This window comes from Elephas maximus, chromosome 23 (assembly GCF_024166365.1).
Source record: "Elephas maximus indicus isolate mEleMax1 chromosome 23, mEleMax1 primary haplotype, whole genome shotgun sequence".
NCBI lineage: Eukaryota > Metazoa > Chordata > Mammalia > Proboscidea > Elephantidae > Elephas > Elephas maximus.
Genome location: NC_064841.1, coordinates 45,371,390 through 45,389,480, shown reverse-complemented (window position 1 = coordinate 45,389,480; position 18,091 = coordinate 45,371,390). Strand labels below are relative to the sequence as shown.

Here is an 18,091-nt window from a genome sequence, read left to right as displayed (position 1 = left end):
CATTGTGTTGGAGGTCCTAGCCAGAGCAATTAGGCTACATAAAGAAATAAAGTGCATCCAGATTGGCAAGGAAGAAGTAAAATTATCTCTATTTGCAGATGACATGATCTTAAACACAGAAAACCCTAAGGAATCCTCCAGAAAACTACTGAAACTAATAGAAGAGTTCAGCAGAGTATCAGGATACGAGATAAACATACAAAAATCAGTTGGATTCCTCTACACCAACAAAAAGAACATCGAAGAAGAAACCACGACATCAATGCCATTTGCAGTAGACCCCAAGAAGATAAAATACTTAGGAATAAATCTTACCAGAGATGTAAAAGACTTATACAAAGAAAACTACAAAACACTTCTGCAAGAAAACAAAAGGGACTTACATAGTGGAAAAACATACCTTGCTCATGGATAAGAAGACTTAACATTATAAAAATGTTTATTCTACCAAAAGCAATCTATACATTTACTGCAATTCCGATTCAAATCCCAACGACATTCTTTAATGAGATGGAGAAACAAATCACCAACTTCATATGGAAGGGAAAGAGGCCCCAGATAAGTAAGGCATTACTGAAAAAGAACAACAAAGTAGGAGGCCTTACTTTACCTGATTTTAGAACCTATTATACCGCCACAGTAGTCAAAACAGTCTGGTACCAGTACAACAACAGATACATAGACCAGTGGAACAGAATTGAGAATCCGGACATAAATCCATCCACATATGAGCAGTTGATATTTGACGAATGCCCCAAAACTGTTAAATGGGGAAAGGACAGTCTTTTTAACAAACGGTATTGGCATAACTGGATATCCATCTGCAAAAAAATGAAACAAGACCCATACCTCACTCCATGCCCAAAAACAAGCTCAAAATGCATCAAAGACCTAAATATGAAATCTAAAACAATAAAGATCCTGGGGGAAAAAATAGGGACAACATTAGGAGCCCTAATACATAGTCTAAACGGTATACAAAACATTATTAAGAATGCAGAAGAAAAACTAGATAACTGGGAGCTCCTAGAAATCAAACACCTACGCTCATCCAAAGACTTCACCAAAAGAGTAAAAAGACTACCTACAGACTGGGGAAAAGTTTTTAGCTATGACATTTCTGATCAGCACCTGATCTCTAAAATCTACATGATACTGCAAAAACTCAACTACAAAAAGACAAATAACCCAATTAAAAAATGGGCAAAAGATATGAATAGACACTTCACTAAAGAAGACGTTCAGGTAGCTAACAGATACGTGAGGAAATGCTCACGATCATTAGCCATTAGGGAAAGGCAAATCAAAACTACAGTGAGATTTCATCTCACTCCAACAAGGCTGACATTAACCCAAAAAACACAAAATAATAAATGTTGGAGAGGCTGTGGAGAGACTGGAATACTTCTACACTGCTGGTGGGAATATCAAATGGTACTACCACTTTGGAAATCAATTTGGCACTTCCTTAAAAAGCTAGAAATAGAACAACCCAGCAATCCCACTCCTCGGAATATATCCTAGAGAGATAAGGGTCTTTACATGAACAGGTATGTGCACACCCATGTTTCTTGCAGCACTGTTTACAATAGCAAAAAGATGGACGCAACCAAGGTGCCCATCAACGGATGAATGGATAAATAATTTATGGTATATTCACACAATGGAATACTACACATCGATAAAGAACAGAGATGAATCTGTGAAACATTTCATAACATGGAGGAACCTGGAAGGCATTATGCTGAGTGAAATTAGTTGCAAAAGGACAAATATTGTATAAGACCACTATTATAAGAACTTGAGAAATAGTTTATAAACTGAGAATAAAACATTCTTTTGTGGTTACAAAAGTGGGGAGGGAGGGAGAGGGATATTCACTAATTAGATAGTAGATAAGTACTACTTTAGGTGAAGGGAAAGACAACACACAATACAGGGGAGGTCAGCACGACTGAACTAAACCAAAAACAAAGAAGTTTCCTGAATAAACCGAATGCTTCGAAGGCCAGCGTAGCAAGGCAGGGGTTTGGGGACCATGGTTTCAGGGTACATCTACGTCAACTGGCATAATAAAATCTATTAAGAAGACATTCTGCATCCCACTTTGAAGAGTGGTGTGTGGGGTCTTAAGTGCTAGCAAGCAGCCATCTGAGATGCATCAATGAGTCTTAACCCACCTGGATCAAAGGAGAACAAAGAACACCAAGGACACAATGTAATTACAAGCTCAAGAGACAGAAAGAGCCACAAAAACCAGAGACTACATCATCCTGAGACCAGAAGAACTAGATGGTGCCCAGCTACAATGGATGACTGCTCTGACAGGGAACACAACAGAGAACCCCTGAGGGAACAGAAGAGCAGTGAGATGCAGACCCCAAATTCTTGTAAAAAGACCAGACTTAATGGTCTGACTGAGACTAGAAGGACCCTGGTGGTCATGGCCCCCAGGCCTTCTGTTGGCCCAGGACAGGAACCATTCCCAAAGCCAACTCTTCAGACATGGATTGGACTGGAGAGGGATGCTGGTAAGGAGTTAGCTTCTTGGATCAGGTGCACACTTGAGACTATGCTGGTATCTCCTGCCTGGAGGGTAGAAGAAAGGGTAAAGGGGGTTAGAACCTGGCGAAATGGATACAAAAAGAGAGAGTGGAGGCAGAGAGCAGGCTTTCTTATTAGGGGGAGAGTAATTGGGAGTATGTAGCAAGGTGTATATAAGTTTCTGTGTGAGAGACTGACTTAATTTGTAAACTTTCACTTCAAGCACAATAAAAATTATATATATAAAAAAAAAACAGGCAAAGGATATGAACAGGCACTGCACCAAAGAAGACATTCAGGCAGCTAACAGATACATGAGGAAATGCTCACAATCATTAGCCATTAGAGAAATGCAAATCAAAACTATGATGAGATTCCATCTCACTCCAACAAGGCTGGTATTAATCCAAAATCACAAAATAATAAATGTTGAAGAGGTTGTGGAGAGACTGGAACACTTATACACTGTTGGGGGAATGTAAAATGGTACAACTACTTTGGAAATCGATTTGGCGCTTCCTTAAAAAGCTAGAAATAGAACTACCATACAACCCAGCAATACCACTTCTCGGAGTATATCCTAGGGAAATAAGAGCCTTTACATGAACAGATATATGCACAGCCATGTTCACTGCAGCACTGTTTAGAATAGCAAAAAGATGGAAGCAACCAAGGTGCCCATCAAGAGATGAATGGATAAATAAATTATGCTATATTCACACATCTATAAAGAGCAGCGATGAATCCGTGAAACATTTCATAACATGGAGGATTTTGGAAGGCATTATGCTGAGTGAAATTACTCAGTTTTAAGAGGACAAATATTGTATAAGACCACTATTATAAGAGCTCAAGAAATAGTTTAAACACAGAAGAAAATATTCTTTGAGGGTTATGAGGGTAGGGAGGGAGAGGGGTATTCACTAATTAGGTAGTAGATAAGAACTATTTTAGGTGAAGGGACAGACAACACACAATATGTGAGAGGTCAGCACAACTAGACTAAACCAAAAAGAAAGAAGTTTACTGAATAAACTGAACATTTTGAAGGCCACAGTAGCAGGGGTGGGGTTCTGGAGACCATGGTTTCAGGGGACATCTAAGTCCAATTGGCATAATAAAATCTATTAAGAAAACATTCTGCATCCCACTTTGGTGAGTTGTGTCTGGGGTCTTAAACGTTAGCAAGTGGGCACCTGAGATGCATTAATTAGTCTCAACCCACCTGATGCAAAGGCGAATGAAGAACACCAAAGACACAAGGTAATTATGAGCCCAAGAGATAGACAGGGCCACATAAATCAGAGACTACATCAACCTGAGACCAGAAGAACTAGATGGTGCCTGGCTATAACCGATGACTGCTCTGACAGGGAACACAACTGAGAATCCCTGATGGAGTGGGAGAGTAGTGGGATGCAGACCTTAAATTGTCTTAAAAAGACCAGACTTAATGGTCTGACTGAGACTAGAGGGATCCTGGAGTTCATGGTCCCCAGACCTTGTGTTAGACCAAGAGTGGAACCATTCCTAAAGCCAACTCTTCAGACAGGGATTGGACTGGATTATAAAATAGAAAATGATACTGGTGAAGAGTGAGCTTCTTGGCTCAATTAGACACTTGAGAGTATGTGGGCAGCTTCTGTCTGGAGGGGAGATGAGAAGGCAGAGGGGGACAGAAGCTGGCTGAATGGACACAGGGAACACAGGGTGGAGAGAAGGAGTGTGCTGTCTCATTAGGGGGAGAGCAACTAGGAATATCTAGCAAGGTGTATATAAATTTTTGTATGAGAGACTGACTTGTAAACTTTCACTTACAGTGCAATAAAAATCAATTTAAAAAAGAATTCAGTCTTTTTTTTCTGTGAAGACTAAACTGTTTATAGTTTACACTATTATGGAATACAATCTTCATAAGGAGGGGAATTTTAATGAAGACTAATTAATGACTAATTTTAACAAGTAAAGGAGTTATCATTTTGGAGCAAGAGATTGGGTTCTGCATTTCAGCAGGGAACCGTACAGGTAGTAAGGGCAAGCTCCAGTGGGAACAGGTGAGTCAACTATATTTGCCTTTATCCAGTCTCATTTCAAAAAGGATTTGAGGAGAGTTTTTCAGTGTGTCTTGCATGGCCTCCAGACAAGCAGATCTTTGGTCTTGCTTCCCTTCTGACTCTGACCACCCCACCTCTTGTCTACCTGGGCCTCTTTTCAGTCATCACCCTAGATTTTTCTGCTACCACCTTCACAGTCTGCCCCATCACACCCTTGAGCTGTCCTATTTCTGGCCATTAGTCTTTGCATAGGGAAATTCATCCTTTCCTCACACCAGCAGCTCCCTTTTTGCTCCACAGGATCTGACTGTTGGCATCTGTCATTTCCTGGCTTTTCCAGGCCCTCCAGCAGAGGAGCCAACCCTGCCCCACTCTCCCCACTTTCAACTGGGGATTAACAGAAACTCATCACCAATGAGAAGCAGAAAATACATACCAATTATCTGAAGTTTCACACTGATTTTGACTTTCTCCTAATCCTTTTAAATATGATATGTGTTTAAATTAAGAGTAGCAGAAACAAAAATGATTTGGGAAAATGATAATGTAATCCTAGCCTATTTCAGTGACACTCTAACATGGTTAAGAAAATGGACTGTCAGATTTGATCAATGTTGTTGAAGTAAATGGCCATCATTCCTGGAGTGGCTGAAGTCCAATTCTTACCCAGCAGGAGTGGTTTTAATGACTCAAGAAGCCAGTAACTACAAGAAGCAACTGAACCTGAATGCATTGCTGACCTCCTACATTGTATCTCTCTTCTATTTTTCAGGCACAACATGTTTGATTGCTCTGCTATCAGATAAAGACCTCACTGTGGCCAATGTCGGCGACTCACGTGGCGTCCTGTGTGACAAGGACGGGAATGCCATTCCTTTGTCTCATGACCACAAGCCTTACCAACTGAAGGAAAGAAAGAGAATAAAGAGAGCTGGTGAGCTTGTGAACTCTCTGAGGAATGTCTACCATCTTGTTTGGTGGGCAAGGTGGCTTGTTGGAGGAGCTCCTGTGAGATAAAATGTTTGGTTACCCAGCAATTAGTAGATCAATACAGGGACTGCTGCTGAAGTAGCTGAGACTTTGTAACATTTTCTATCAAATAAATGGCCACTGAATTTGCTCTTCTTCATGATCAAAGATTCCAAAGAGGATGAAGAAGCCCAGTTTAAAGGCTAAGATCATTGGGCCCCTGCTTCCCACACCTCCACTCTCATCTCTTGCATGCCCCTTTCCTTCCAGCCACATCAAACTACTAACCATTCCCTAAACTTCTCTGTTTTTTTGCGTAACAATTACATGTCCTTTAAGATTCACTTTAAATGTGTCCTCTTGGAAGCCTTCCCTGTCACACTGTGTCAAATGCTCCTCTCCCACCTGGGTTAGGTGCCCTTAACTGTCTTCCCCAGCATCACATGTGGACTTCTTCTGTTACCTTTCATAATGTATGGACATCCTCTCATGTGTCTTGCCTTCCCATCTGTGAACTCTTTGAAGGCAGGAACTAGATCTTATTTATCTTATACCTTCAGCATCTAGCACTCTGCTTGGTCTAAGTAAATATTTCAGAGGGTTGTCCCTTATTCATTCACTGAGTCAACATTCTAGGGTTTTCGAATACAGCAATGCCCCCCACCCCGAAAAAAATAAAACCCTCATGAAACTTACTGGAGTTGGGGTAGAGAGGAAGAGTTCAAACTAACATTAACATAAAAAATAATAAGTTAGACTTCCGGCCAACATGGCACTGTAGACAGAAGCATCACACTGTCCCTCCCCAGCAAAGGTCCAACTAAGTAAAACAGAGAAAAATGTCATTCCTGGAACTGAAGCGCCAAATGAAGGGATAAAGAACTCAGCCAAGCACCGAATGAAATAAGAAACTGACAGAGGACAGAGAGCTAGGAGAGATACGTGCGGAGGGCCCCATCAGCTAATGCAGCGTGGATCCACCACCTTGGACTCCTGTCGGGGATCAGCAAAAGGAGAAAGCAGTCTCACAGAACTCCCAGCAGGAGACAGAGCACCCGGTAACCAGCGATAAACACATTCTCACCCCCCCCCACCCCGTTCTCTTCCCACTGCTCTACCTCCAAGCTTCCTGGCTGTCTGCGGTGGCTCAGCTGGCGGGGAAGTGCAGTGTCCATGCTGCTTAGATTCACCCCACCCACATCAGAGATCGGTGGACAGGTAGTACCGGAAAGCAGTTTCACGAAGTTTCCAGCAGGAGACAGAGCACCTGGTAAGGAGCAACATACACTTTCCTAACCCACCCCTTTCTTCCCACCCAGCATCCTCTGCTTCCCGCCAGCTGCAGTCTCTTGGCCAGGAGGCAACTGCTTTGTCCTCAGGCTGCTTGGATTTGCCCTGCCCACACTGGCCAGGCCCCTGTGCTGGTGTTGGTTCTTTCCATCTCTTTTGGTTTCTTCTGTGCCTCCTACCACCTCCCCCTCCTTTCTCTGGAACACCTGGCTCTGTGTTCCATCTTTCCTTCTTGAAAGGCTGTGAAGCCACGCTCAACTGGGGAACCACTCCCCCAGCCTGCAACACCACGCTGGTGGGATCCCTGGGGCTTTTTTTTTTTTTTTTTTTACCTTGTTTTGCTTTGTTCTGTTTTGTTTTGTTTGTTTCGTTTTCTTTTTGCAGTTTGGGAGCCCCCTCTAGCCGGGTTGCACTGCACGGCGTAGGATCCACTCCCGGAATCTGCACAGCTGCATATAGGTGGGATCCCTGGGGGCATTTCTTTTTTTTTTCTCTCTCACTTTTCCCCTTTCTATCTTTCTTCATTTCTCAGTTCTCATCTCTCTACACTTCTTTTCCTGTCTCCTGAATACCTGCTGCTGTGTGACATCTATACCCCCTCCAGCCAGGCTGTACTGCACAGCCTGGGAACCACTTCTCCCGTCTTAGCAGCCCCACCAGTGTGACTCTGGGACTCCTGGGGGCTTTTCTTTTCTTTTTCTCTTTTACAAATTTTTATCTAGTTTTTTTTCTTTCTTTTTACCTTTTTTTTCCTTTTTGCATTTCTCCATTTCTCTGTTTCTCATCTCTCCACTCCAATGGCAAGCTCCCTTAGCAATCTTTTTTTTTCTTTCTTCGCTTGTTTGTTTTTGCCTCCTGCTTGTCTCTCCTCTCTTTCCTCTTTCCCATACCCTTATTAGCTCCACACATCACAACCTGTCCCCTCTTTCCTGCCTACCTGAACCATGCACTGAACATCACGCCCCTGAGCAGCACAGGCATGGCCTACTGGAACCTGCCCAGTACTGATGCTTGGCCTGCCCTGTCGGCCCTAGTACATGCCAAAAACAACCCATCCCAGCCCCTCCCCTTCAGCTGGACCTGCCGTGCTGCACCATAGCTGAATGACTGGCCCTGCCCATTGGATAAGGAGGTGAAAAGTAGCGTGACTACAGACGAGCAAACAACAAAGAATGGACAGCACACCTGTTCAGACATAACCACATAAAACCAAAAAGCAGGACAAAACGAACAAATCTACAATCAAGAAACAAAGAAAATAACGCTGAACGTCCCAAAGACAGTAGACAATATCAAAACATTAAAAAAAAAAAAAAAAAGGACAGAATGGTTCCAGTACGTGTCCAATATAAAACACCAGATGACTTTCCAGTAGAAAAAAGGAACTAGAGCTACCTGACAAGGAATTCATCTCTCTAATATTCAGAGCAATCCAAGAGTTGAACCAAAAAGCAGACAAAAATGAAGAAAAAATAGACCAGTTTATGGAAAAGGCAGACAAATTTGGAAAACACAGACAAAATTGGAACAGTTCAGGAAAGTAATACAGGAACAAAATGCCAAAATAAATTCACAACTAGAAATCATACAAAAACAACAATTAGAAATCCAAAAGATAAACAACAAGATTTCAGAAATGGACAGTGTCATAGAAGGGCTGAGGAGCAAGACAAAATCAGTGAAATTGAAGACAAACACTTGGATACAACTCTGAGGAAAAATCAGAAAAAAGAACAAAGAAAAATGAGGAAAACCTGAGAATTATTTGGGATACAATCAAAAGCAAAAATTTGCAAGTGATCAGAGTTCCAGAACAGAGAGGGAAAACAGAAAACACAGAATCATTGAAGAATTGCTGACGGAAAACTTCCCTAGTATCATGAATGATGAAAAGCTGACCATCCAAGAAGCTCAGTAAACCCCATATAGCATAGACCCCAAAAGAAAAACACCAAGGCATATCATAATCACACTCTCTAAAACCAAAGACAAAGAAAAAATCCTGCAAGCAGCTTAAGAAAAACCAAAAGTCACATACAGAGGAGAAACAATAAGACTAAGCTCTGATTATTCAGCAGAAACCATGCAGGCAAGAAGGCAATGGGATGACATATATAAAACCTCGAAAGAAAAAAATCAGCAACCAAGAATAAAATATCCTGCAAAACTTTCATTCAAATGTGGTGGTGAAATTAGGACATTTCCAGATAAACAAAAATTAAGGGAATACGTAAAGACCAAACTAAATTTACAATTATCAAAGGGAGTCCTTCGGTCTCAGAACAACAACATAAGACCACGGCCTGAATCTAGGACACAAGATTGTACCAGCCAAATACTATCCTGGGAAATGAACTCTCAAGGACTTTCCAAAACTGAAAGAATTGCAGCAGGGAACCACAGAGGTTAATCTGTAAATGACAACAACGTCAGAGCAATAAAAGAGGAAATAGACGGTATAGATATAGAACTTTCTAATGGAGAGGAAGGCAAGGTGATACCAAGTACTAATAGACTGTTTCAAACCTAGGAAGATAAGGGTAAATTTCAAGGTAATCACAAAAAACATTAACAAACCTACTCATCAAAATAAAGAAGAAAAACAAAGTCTCAATAAAAAACAAAATCTACAAAAAAAAATCCACAAACAAAAGGAACTCAGCACAGGAGAGTAAGAGGAAAAAAGAATGTTAGCACCACCAAAAATGCACTACAAAATGACAGCAATAAACTCACACCTATCACTAATTACACTGAATATAAATGGCCTAAATGCACCCATAAAAAGACACAGAGTGATGGAATGGATAAAACAGATCTATGTACACCCATGTTCATTGCAGCATTGTCTGCAATAGCAAAAGATGGTAACAACCTAGATGCCCATCAACAGATGAATGGATAAACAAACTGTGGTACATACACACAATGGAGTATTATACAACGATAAAGAACAACGATGAATCTGTGAAGCATCTCATAACATGGATGCATCTAGATGACATTATGCTGAGTGAACTAAGTCAATCAGAAAAGGACAAATATTGTATGAGACCACTACTGTAAAAACTCATGAAAAGGTTTACATACAAAAAGAAATAATATTTGATGGTTACAAGGGAGGGGAGGGATGGGGATGGAAAAACAATACACAATAGATAAGCGATAACTTTGATGAAGGGTAAGACAGTACACAATACTGGGGAAGCCAGCACAACCTGTACAAGCCAAGGCCATGGTAGCTCCATGGACACAACCAAACTCCCTGAGGGACTGAATTGCTCGGCTGAAGGCTGTGGGGACCATGGTCTCAGGGAACATCTAGCTCAATTGGCATTAACAGAGTTTATAAAGAAAATCTTCTACATTCTACTTTGGTGAGTAGCGTCTGGGGTCTTAAAAGCCTATGAGTGGCCATCTAGGATACTCCACTGGTCTCACCCCTTTGGGAGCAAGGAATAATGAAGAAAACTAAAGACACAGGGAAAGATTAGTCCAAAGGAGTAATGAACCACATCTACCATGGTCCATTACAAGTAGGTGGTGCCCGGCTACCACCACTGACTGCTCTGACAGGGATCACAATTTCTATTTCTAGCTTTTTAAAGAAGCACCAAATCGATTTCCAAAGTGGCTGTACCATTTTACATTCCCACCAGCAGAGTATAAGTGTTCCAGTCTCTCCACAACCTCTCCAACCTTTATTATTTTGTGTTTTTTGGATTAATGCCAGCCTTGTTGGAGTGAAATGGAATCTCATTGTAGTTTTGATTCGCATTCTCTAATGGCTAATGATCATGACCATTTCCTCATGTATCTGTTAGCTACCTGAATGTCATCTTTAGTTAAGTGCCTGTTTATATTCTTTGCCCATTTTTTAATTGGGTTATTGGTCTTTTTGTAGTTGAGTTTTTGCAGTATCATGTAGATTTTAGAGATCAGATGCTGATTGGAAATGTCATAGCTAAAAACTTTTTCCCAATCTGTAGGTAATCTTTTTTACTCTTTTGGTGAAGTCTTTGGATGAGCATAGGTGTTTGATTTTTAGGAGCTCCCAGTTATCTAGTTTCTCTTCTAGTCTTTGTGCATTGTTAGTAATGTCTTGTATACTGTTTATGCTCTGTATTAGGGCTCCTAACGTTGTCCCTATTTTTTCTTCCATGATCTTTATCCTTTTAGATTTTATATTTAGGTCTTTGATTTATTTTGAATTAGTTTTTGTGCATGGTGTGAGGTATGGGTCTTGTTTCATTTTTTTGCAGATGGATATCCAGTTCTGCCAGTACCATTTGTTGAAAAGACTGTCTTTTCCCCATTTAACTGGCTTTGGACCTTTGTCAAATATCAACTGCTCGTATGTGGATGGATTTATGTCTGGATTCTCAATTGTTCCATTGGTCCATGTATCTGTTGTTGTACCAGTACCAGGCTGATTTGACTACTGTGGCGGTATAATAGGTTCTAAAATCAGGTAGTGTGAGGCCTCCCACTTTGTTCTTCCTTTTCAGTAATCCTTTACTTTTCCGGGGCCTCTTTGCATTTCTAGGAATTTTTTTATTCCATCTTTGATTTCTTCTGTTACCCAGTGGTTTTTAAGCAGGATGTTATTCAGTTTCCATGTAATTGATTTTTTTTCCTTACTTTTCCTGTTATTTATTTCTACTTTGATGGTGCTGTAGTCAAAGAAGTTACTTTGTATGATTTCAGTGTTTTGAATTTTGTTGAGAGTTCCTCTGCGGCCTAACCTGTGAGCTATTCTAGAGAACGTTCCATGTGTGTTGGAAAAGAACGTGTACTTTGCAGCTGTTGGGTGGAGCATTCTATATATTTCTATGAGGCCATCTTGGCTGGTTATGCTCTTTAGCTTTTCTGTACCTTTGTTGAGTTTCTTTTAAGATGTTTCATCCTTTAGAGTGGTGTGTTGAAATCTTCTACTGTTATTGTGGAACTGTCAGTTTCTCTTTTCAGTGCTGTTAGAGTTTGTTTTATGTATTTCAGAGTCCTGTCATTGGTTGTGTAGATGTTTATTATGGTTAAGTCTTCATGATGGATTGTCCCTTTAATCATTATATAGTGCCCTTCTTTGTCTTTTATGGTGGATTTTGTTTTAAAGTCTATTTCATCTGAGATTAGTATGCCACTCCTGCTCTTTTTTGGTTGCTGTCTGCTTGATATATTTTTTTCCATCCTTTGATTTTTAATAAATTTACATCTTTGTTTCTAAGGTGTGGCTCTTGCAGACAGCACAGTGATGGATCCTGTTTTTTGTTTTTTTTTTTAATCCATTCTGTCACTTTCTGTCTCTTTATGGGTGTATTTAGGCCATTTACATTCAGTGTAATTGTTGATAGGTGTGAGTTTATTGCTGTCATTTTGTAGTGCTTTTTTTTGTGGTGTTAACATTTTCTTTGTTCCTCTTACTGTCTTGTGCTGAGTTTCTTTTTTATTTCTTTTGTTTTTGTAGGTTTTTTTTTTTTTTATTGAGACTTCATGTTTTTCATCTTTATTTGGATGAGTAGGTTAACTTGCTTTGTGGTTACCTTTATCTTCCTAGGTTCGAACCAGTCTTGGTATCACCTTGTCTTCTGCTCCATTAGAAAGTTCTACACCTACACCATTTATTCCCTCTTTAATTTTCTGATGTTTTTATCATTTACAGATTAACCTCTCTGGTTCCCTGTTGCAATTCTTGTGTTTTTGGATAGTCCTTGAGAGTTCACTTCCTAAGTTGGTATTTGGCTGGTACACCAAAAAAGGACTCTCTTTAATAATTCTTGTAAGTTTTTATTTATTTTTTTTTTTTTTGGTTTGGTTTTTACATCTTCCTTTAATTTCTGTTTATCTGGAAATGTCCTAATTTCACCATCATATTAGAACAAGAGTTATGCAGGATATATTATTCTTGGTTGGCAATGTTTTTCTTTCAAGGTTTTATATATGTCATCCCATTGTCTTCTTGACAGCAAGGTTTCTGCTGAATAATCAGAGCTTAGTCTTACTGTTTCTCCTCTGTATGTGATTTTTTGTTTTTCTCGAGCTGCTCTCAGTATTTTTTCATTGTCTTTGGTTTTAGAGAGTGTGATTATGATATGCCTTGGTGATTTTCTTTTGGGATCTATCCTAGATAAGGTTTGGTGGGCTTCTTGGATGGTCAGCTTTTCATGTTTCTTGATATTAGGGAAGTTTCCTGTCAGCAAGTCTTTAGTGATCCTCTCTGTGCTTTCCATTTTCTCCCCTGTTCTGGAACTCTGATCGCTCACAAATTTTTGCTTTTGATTGTATCCCACATAATTCTCAGGGCTTCTTCTTTTTTCTGATTTTTCCTCAAAGAGAGCTGTATCCAAGTGTTTGCCTTCACTTTCTCTGATCCTGTCTTCCATCATTTCAAACCTGCTACTCAGCCCTTCTATGACACTGTTCATTTCTGAAATCTTGTTGTTTACCTTTTGGATTTCTAATTGTTGTTTTTGTATGATATCTAAAAAAAAGATATCTAGTTGTGGATTTATCTTGGAATTTTGTTCCTGTATGCTTTTTCCTGAATTCTTCCTTTTTTTTTTTTTTTTTTTGTCTGTATCATCCATGAATTTGTCTGCCTTTTACATAAATTTGTCTATTTTTTCCTCATTTTTGTCTGCTTTTTGGTTCAACTCTTGGATAGCTCTGAATGTTAGAGATTTGAATTACCTGTCAGATAGTTCTAGTGCCTTTTCTTCTACTGGAAAGTCATCTGGTGTTTTCTTTACAACTCCTACTGGAACCATCCTGTCCTGTTTTTTACATGTTTTGATATTGTCTAGATGCAGAATGATTTTAATGAAAGCTTAGGTCGGGTTTTCTGTTGATGCATGGAATGAACAATATTTTAGGAGCATCTATCAAGGTTTGATGAGCCAGGTGGTAGGAGCGAAATACTGCGGCTTCCATACTGATGAGGGCACTATCTCCACAAAAGGGCCCACTATAACCCTAGACTTAAGATACAGCTGGCCCACTTTCTGTGCTGAAAAAAGGATGGTGACATTAGGCAAGAATGTGTGCGTCATACACCTGGAAATGTCATCTTAGCATCCAATACTCCCTTCTGAAATGTCACTCCCATTTTATCATCCCTCCCCTTTCCTGACATACACATTCTTTCTCCAAACACCACCAACAACAACCCCTCAACACACCCACACCTACAGCCACACCCGCCCACTGTACCCACACACACACACACACCAATGCAGTGATTCTTTTCTTTTTTCCTTTTTTTATTGTGTGTTAAATAAAAGTTTACGATTCAAGTTAGTTTCTCATACAAAAATTTATACACACTTTGTTATGTGACCCTAGTTGCCCTGCCTATAATGTGACAGCACACTCTTCCTTCCCACCCCATATTTCCCATGTCTATTCAACCAGCTCCTGTCCCTTTCTGCCTTCTCATCTCCCCTCTGCACAGGAGCTGCCCATTTAGTCTCAGGTATCTACTTGAGCTAAGAAGCACACTCCTCACAGAAATATCATTTTATGTCTTATTTATGTCTTATACTCCAGTCTAATCTTTCTCTGAAGAGTCAGCTTTGGGAACGGTTTCAGTTCTGAGCTAACAGAGTCTGGGGCATATGTCTTCCAGGGTCCCTCCTGTCTCAGTCAGACAATTAAGTCTGGTCTTTTTACTAGACTTTGAGTTCTTCACCCCACTATTCCTCTGCTCCATCAGGGACTCTCTGTTGTGGTCCCTTTCAGGGTGGTCATTGGTGATAGCCGGTGCCATCTTGTTCTTCTGGTCTCAGGCTGATGGAGTCTCTGGTTTATATGGCCCTTTCTGTCTCATATTTTCCTTGTCTTTGATGTTTTTCATTCTCCTTTGCACCAGCTGGGTTGAGAACAAACTGATGCATCTTAGATGGCCACTTGCTAGCTTCTAAGACCCCAAACCCAGCTCACCAAAGTAGGGTGCAGAACATTTTCTTAATAAACTTTGTTATGCCAGCTGACCTAGATGTCCCCTGAAACCATGGTCCCCAAACTCCCGTCCCTGCTACTCTGTCCCTCAAAGTGTTTGATTGTGTTCAGGAAACTTCTTAGCTTTTGGTTTAGTCCAATTGTGCTGGCTTCCCCTGTATTGCGTCTTGTCCTTCCCTTCACCTAAAATAATTCTTGTCTACTATCTAGTCAGTGAATTCCCCTCTCCCTCCTTCCCCACACTCATAACCATCAAGGAATGTTTTCTTCTGTGTTTAAAACTTGCCTCGAGTTATTATAATAGTGGTCTCATACAATATTTGTCATTTTGCAACTAATTTCACTCAGCATAATGCCTTCCAGATTCCTCTGTTATGAGATGTTTCACAGATTCATTATTGTTCTTTATCATTGCATAGTATTCCCTTGTGTGAATATACCATAATTTCTTATCCAGTCATCCATTGATGGGCACGTAGGTTGTTTCCATGCTTTAGCTATTGTGAACACTGCTGCAATGAACATGGGTGTGCATATGTCTATTAGTGTGACAGCTCTTATTTCTCTAGGATATATTCTAAGGAGTGAGATTGCTGGATTATATGGTAGTTCTATTTCTGGCTTTTTAAAGAAGTGCCAAATCAATTTCCAAAGTGGTTTTACCATTTGACATTCCCACCAGCAGTGTATAAGTGTTCCAGTCTCTCCACAGCCTCGCCAACATTTATTATTTTGTGTTTTTTGATTAATGCTTGCCTTGTTGGGGTGGGAAACTCTGGTGGTGTAGTGGTTAAGTGCTACCACTGCTAACCAAGAGGTCAGCAGTTTGAATCTGCCAGGCGCTCCTTGGAAGCTCTATGGGGCAGTTCTACTGTGTTCTATATGGTCGCTATGAGTCGAAATCAACTCAACGGCAGTGGGTTTGGTTTTCTTTTTGTTTTGTTGGGGTGAGATGGTATGTCATTGCAGTTTTGTTTTGCATTTCTCTAATGGCTAATGATTATGAGCATTTCCTCATGTATCTGTTAGCTGCCTGAATGTCTTCTTTGGTGAAGTGCCTGTTCATGTCCTTTGCCCATTTTTTATTTGGGTTATTGTCTTTTTGTTGTTGAGGTGTTGCAGTATGTTGTAGATTTTAGAGATTAGACCCTGATCTAATTTGCTGTAGCCAAAATTTTTTTCCCAGCCAGTAGGTTGTCTTTTTAGTCTTTTGGTGAAGTCTTTGGATGAACATAAGTGTTTGATTTTCTGAGCTCCCAGTTATCTAGTGTCTGTTCTGATGTTTGTGCATTGTTAGTTATGGTTTCTATTCTGTTTATGCCATATATTAGGGCTCTTGGTGTTGTTCCTGCTTTTTCTTCCATGATCTTTATAATTTTAGGTTTTATATTTAGGTCTTTGATCCATTTTGAGTTAGCTTTTGTGCATGGTGTGAGGTGTGGGTCTTGTTTCATTTTTTTGCAGATGGATATCCAGTTATGCCAGCACCATTTGTTAAAAATTTGTTAAAGAGGCTGTCTTTTCCTGATTTAATGGACTTTGGGCCTTTTTCAAATATCAGCGGCTTATACGTGGATGGATTTATGTCTGGATTCTCAATTCTGTTCTATTGGTTTATACAACTGTTGTCGTACCAGTACCAGGCTGTTTTGACTACCCCAGTGGTTTAATAGGTTCTCGAATTAGGTAGTGTGAGGCCTCCCAGTTTGTTCATCTTCAGCAATGCTTTACTTATCCGGGTCCTCTTCCCTGTCATATGAAGTTGGTGATTTGTTTCTCCATCTTGTTAAAAAATGCCTTTGGAATTTGGATCGGGATTGCATTGTATCTATAGAACGTTTTCAGTAGAATAGACATTTTTGCAATGTTGAGTCTTCCTATCCATGAACAAGGTATGTTTTTCCAGTTACGTAGGTCTCTTTTGGTTTCTTGAAGTACTCTCTTGTAGTTTTCTTTGTATAGGTCTTTTATGTCTCTGGTTAGATTTATTCCTAAGTATTTTATCTTCTTGGGGGCTACTGTAAATGGTATTGATTTGGTGATTTCCTCTTTGATGTTGTCTTTGTTGGGATAGTGGACTCCAACTGATTTTTGTCTATCTTGTATCCTGATACTCTGCTGAACTCTTCTATTATTTTCAGTATTTTTCTTGCGGATTCTTTAGGGTTTTTTGTATAAGATCAATGTCATATGCAAATATAGATACTTTTACTTCTTCCTTACCAATTTGGATGCCCTTTATTTCTTTAACTAGCCTAATTGCTCTGACTAGGACCTCCAGAAAAATGTTGAATAAAAGTGGTGATAAAGGGCATCCTTGTCTGGTTCCCGTTCTCAAGGGGACTGCTTTCAGACTCTCTCCATTTAAGATAATGTTGGCTGTTGGCTTTGTAAAATGCCCTTTATTATGTTGAGGAATTTGCCTTCTATTCCTATTTTGCTGAGAGTTTTTTTTATCATGAATGGGTGTTGGACTTTGTCAGATGCCTTTTCTGCATCAATTGAGAAGATCATGTGGTTCTTTTGTTTTATTTATGTGATATATTACATTGATTATTTTTCTAATGTTGAACTATCACTGCATACCTGATGTGAATCCCACTTGGTCATGGTGAATTTTTTTTTTTTTTTGATGTTTTGTTGAAGTCTGTTGGCTAGAATTTTGTTGACGATTTTTACCTCTGTGTTTATGAGGGATAATCATCTGTAATATTCTTTTTTTGTAATATCTTTCCCTCATTTTGGTATCTGTGTTATTGTAGCTTCATAGAATGAGTTTGGGAGTATTCCTTCCTTATCCGTGGTCTGAAATACCTTTAGTAATAGTGGTGTTAGCTCTTCTCTGAAAGTTTTGTAGAATTCTCCAGTGAAGCCGTCAGGGCCAGGGCTTTTTTTTTTTTGGCAGATTTTTAGTTACCTTTTCAATCTCTTCTTTTGTTACAGGTTTATATAATTGTTTTACCTCTGTTTGTGTTAGTTTAGGTAGGTAGTGTGTTTCTAGAAATTTGTCCATTTCCTCTAGGTTTTCAAATTTCTTAGAGCACAATTTTCATAGGGTTATGATATTACCCATCTCATTTCTTATTCAGGTTATTTGCTTCTGCCCCTGTTTTTCTTTTGTCAATTTGGCCAGTGGTTTTTTGATTTTGTTGATCTTTTCAAAGAACCAACTTTTGGTCTTGTTAAATCTTTCAATTGTTTTTCTCTTCTCTATTTCATTTAGTTCTGCTCTAATTTTTATTAATTTGCTTTCTCCTGGTGTTCAAGGGCTTCTTTTGCTG

At 39.7% G+C, this 18,091-nt stretch overlaps 1 protein-coding gene across 4 annotated transcripts in view; it reads left to right on the top strand.

The window, feature by feature from the left end:
• The window catches only part of PPM1L (protein phosphatase, Mg2+/Mn2+ dependent 1L), a 576,223-nt gene that overhangs the window by 545,544 nt on the left and 12,588 nt on the right, over nucleotides 1-18,091 (top strand). For all 4 annotated transcript variants that reach the window (XM_049867572.1, XM_049867573.1, XM_049867574.1 and 1 more), the window contains one exon: nucleotides 5,371-5,532. In XM_049867572.1, coding sequence (XP_049723529.1) covers nucleotides 5,371-5,532 — 162 coding nt within the window. The remainder of the gene's footprint in view (nucleotides 1-5,370; nucleotides 5,533-18,091) is intronic.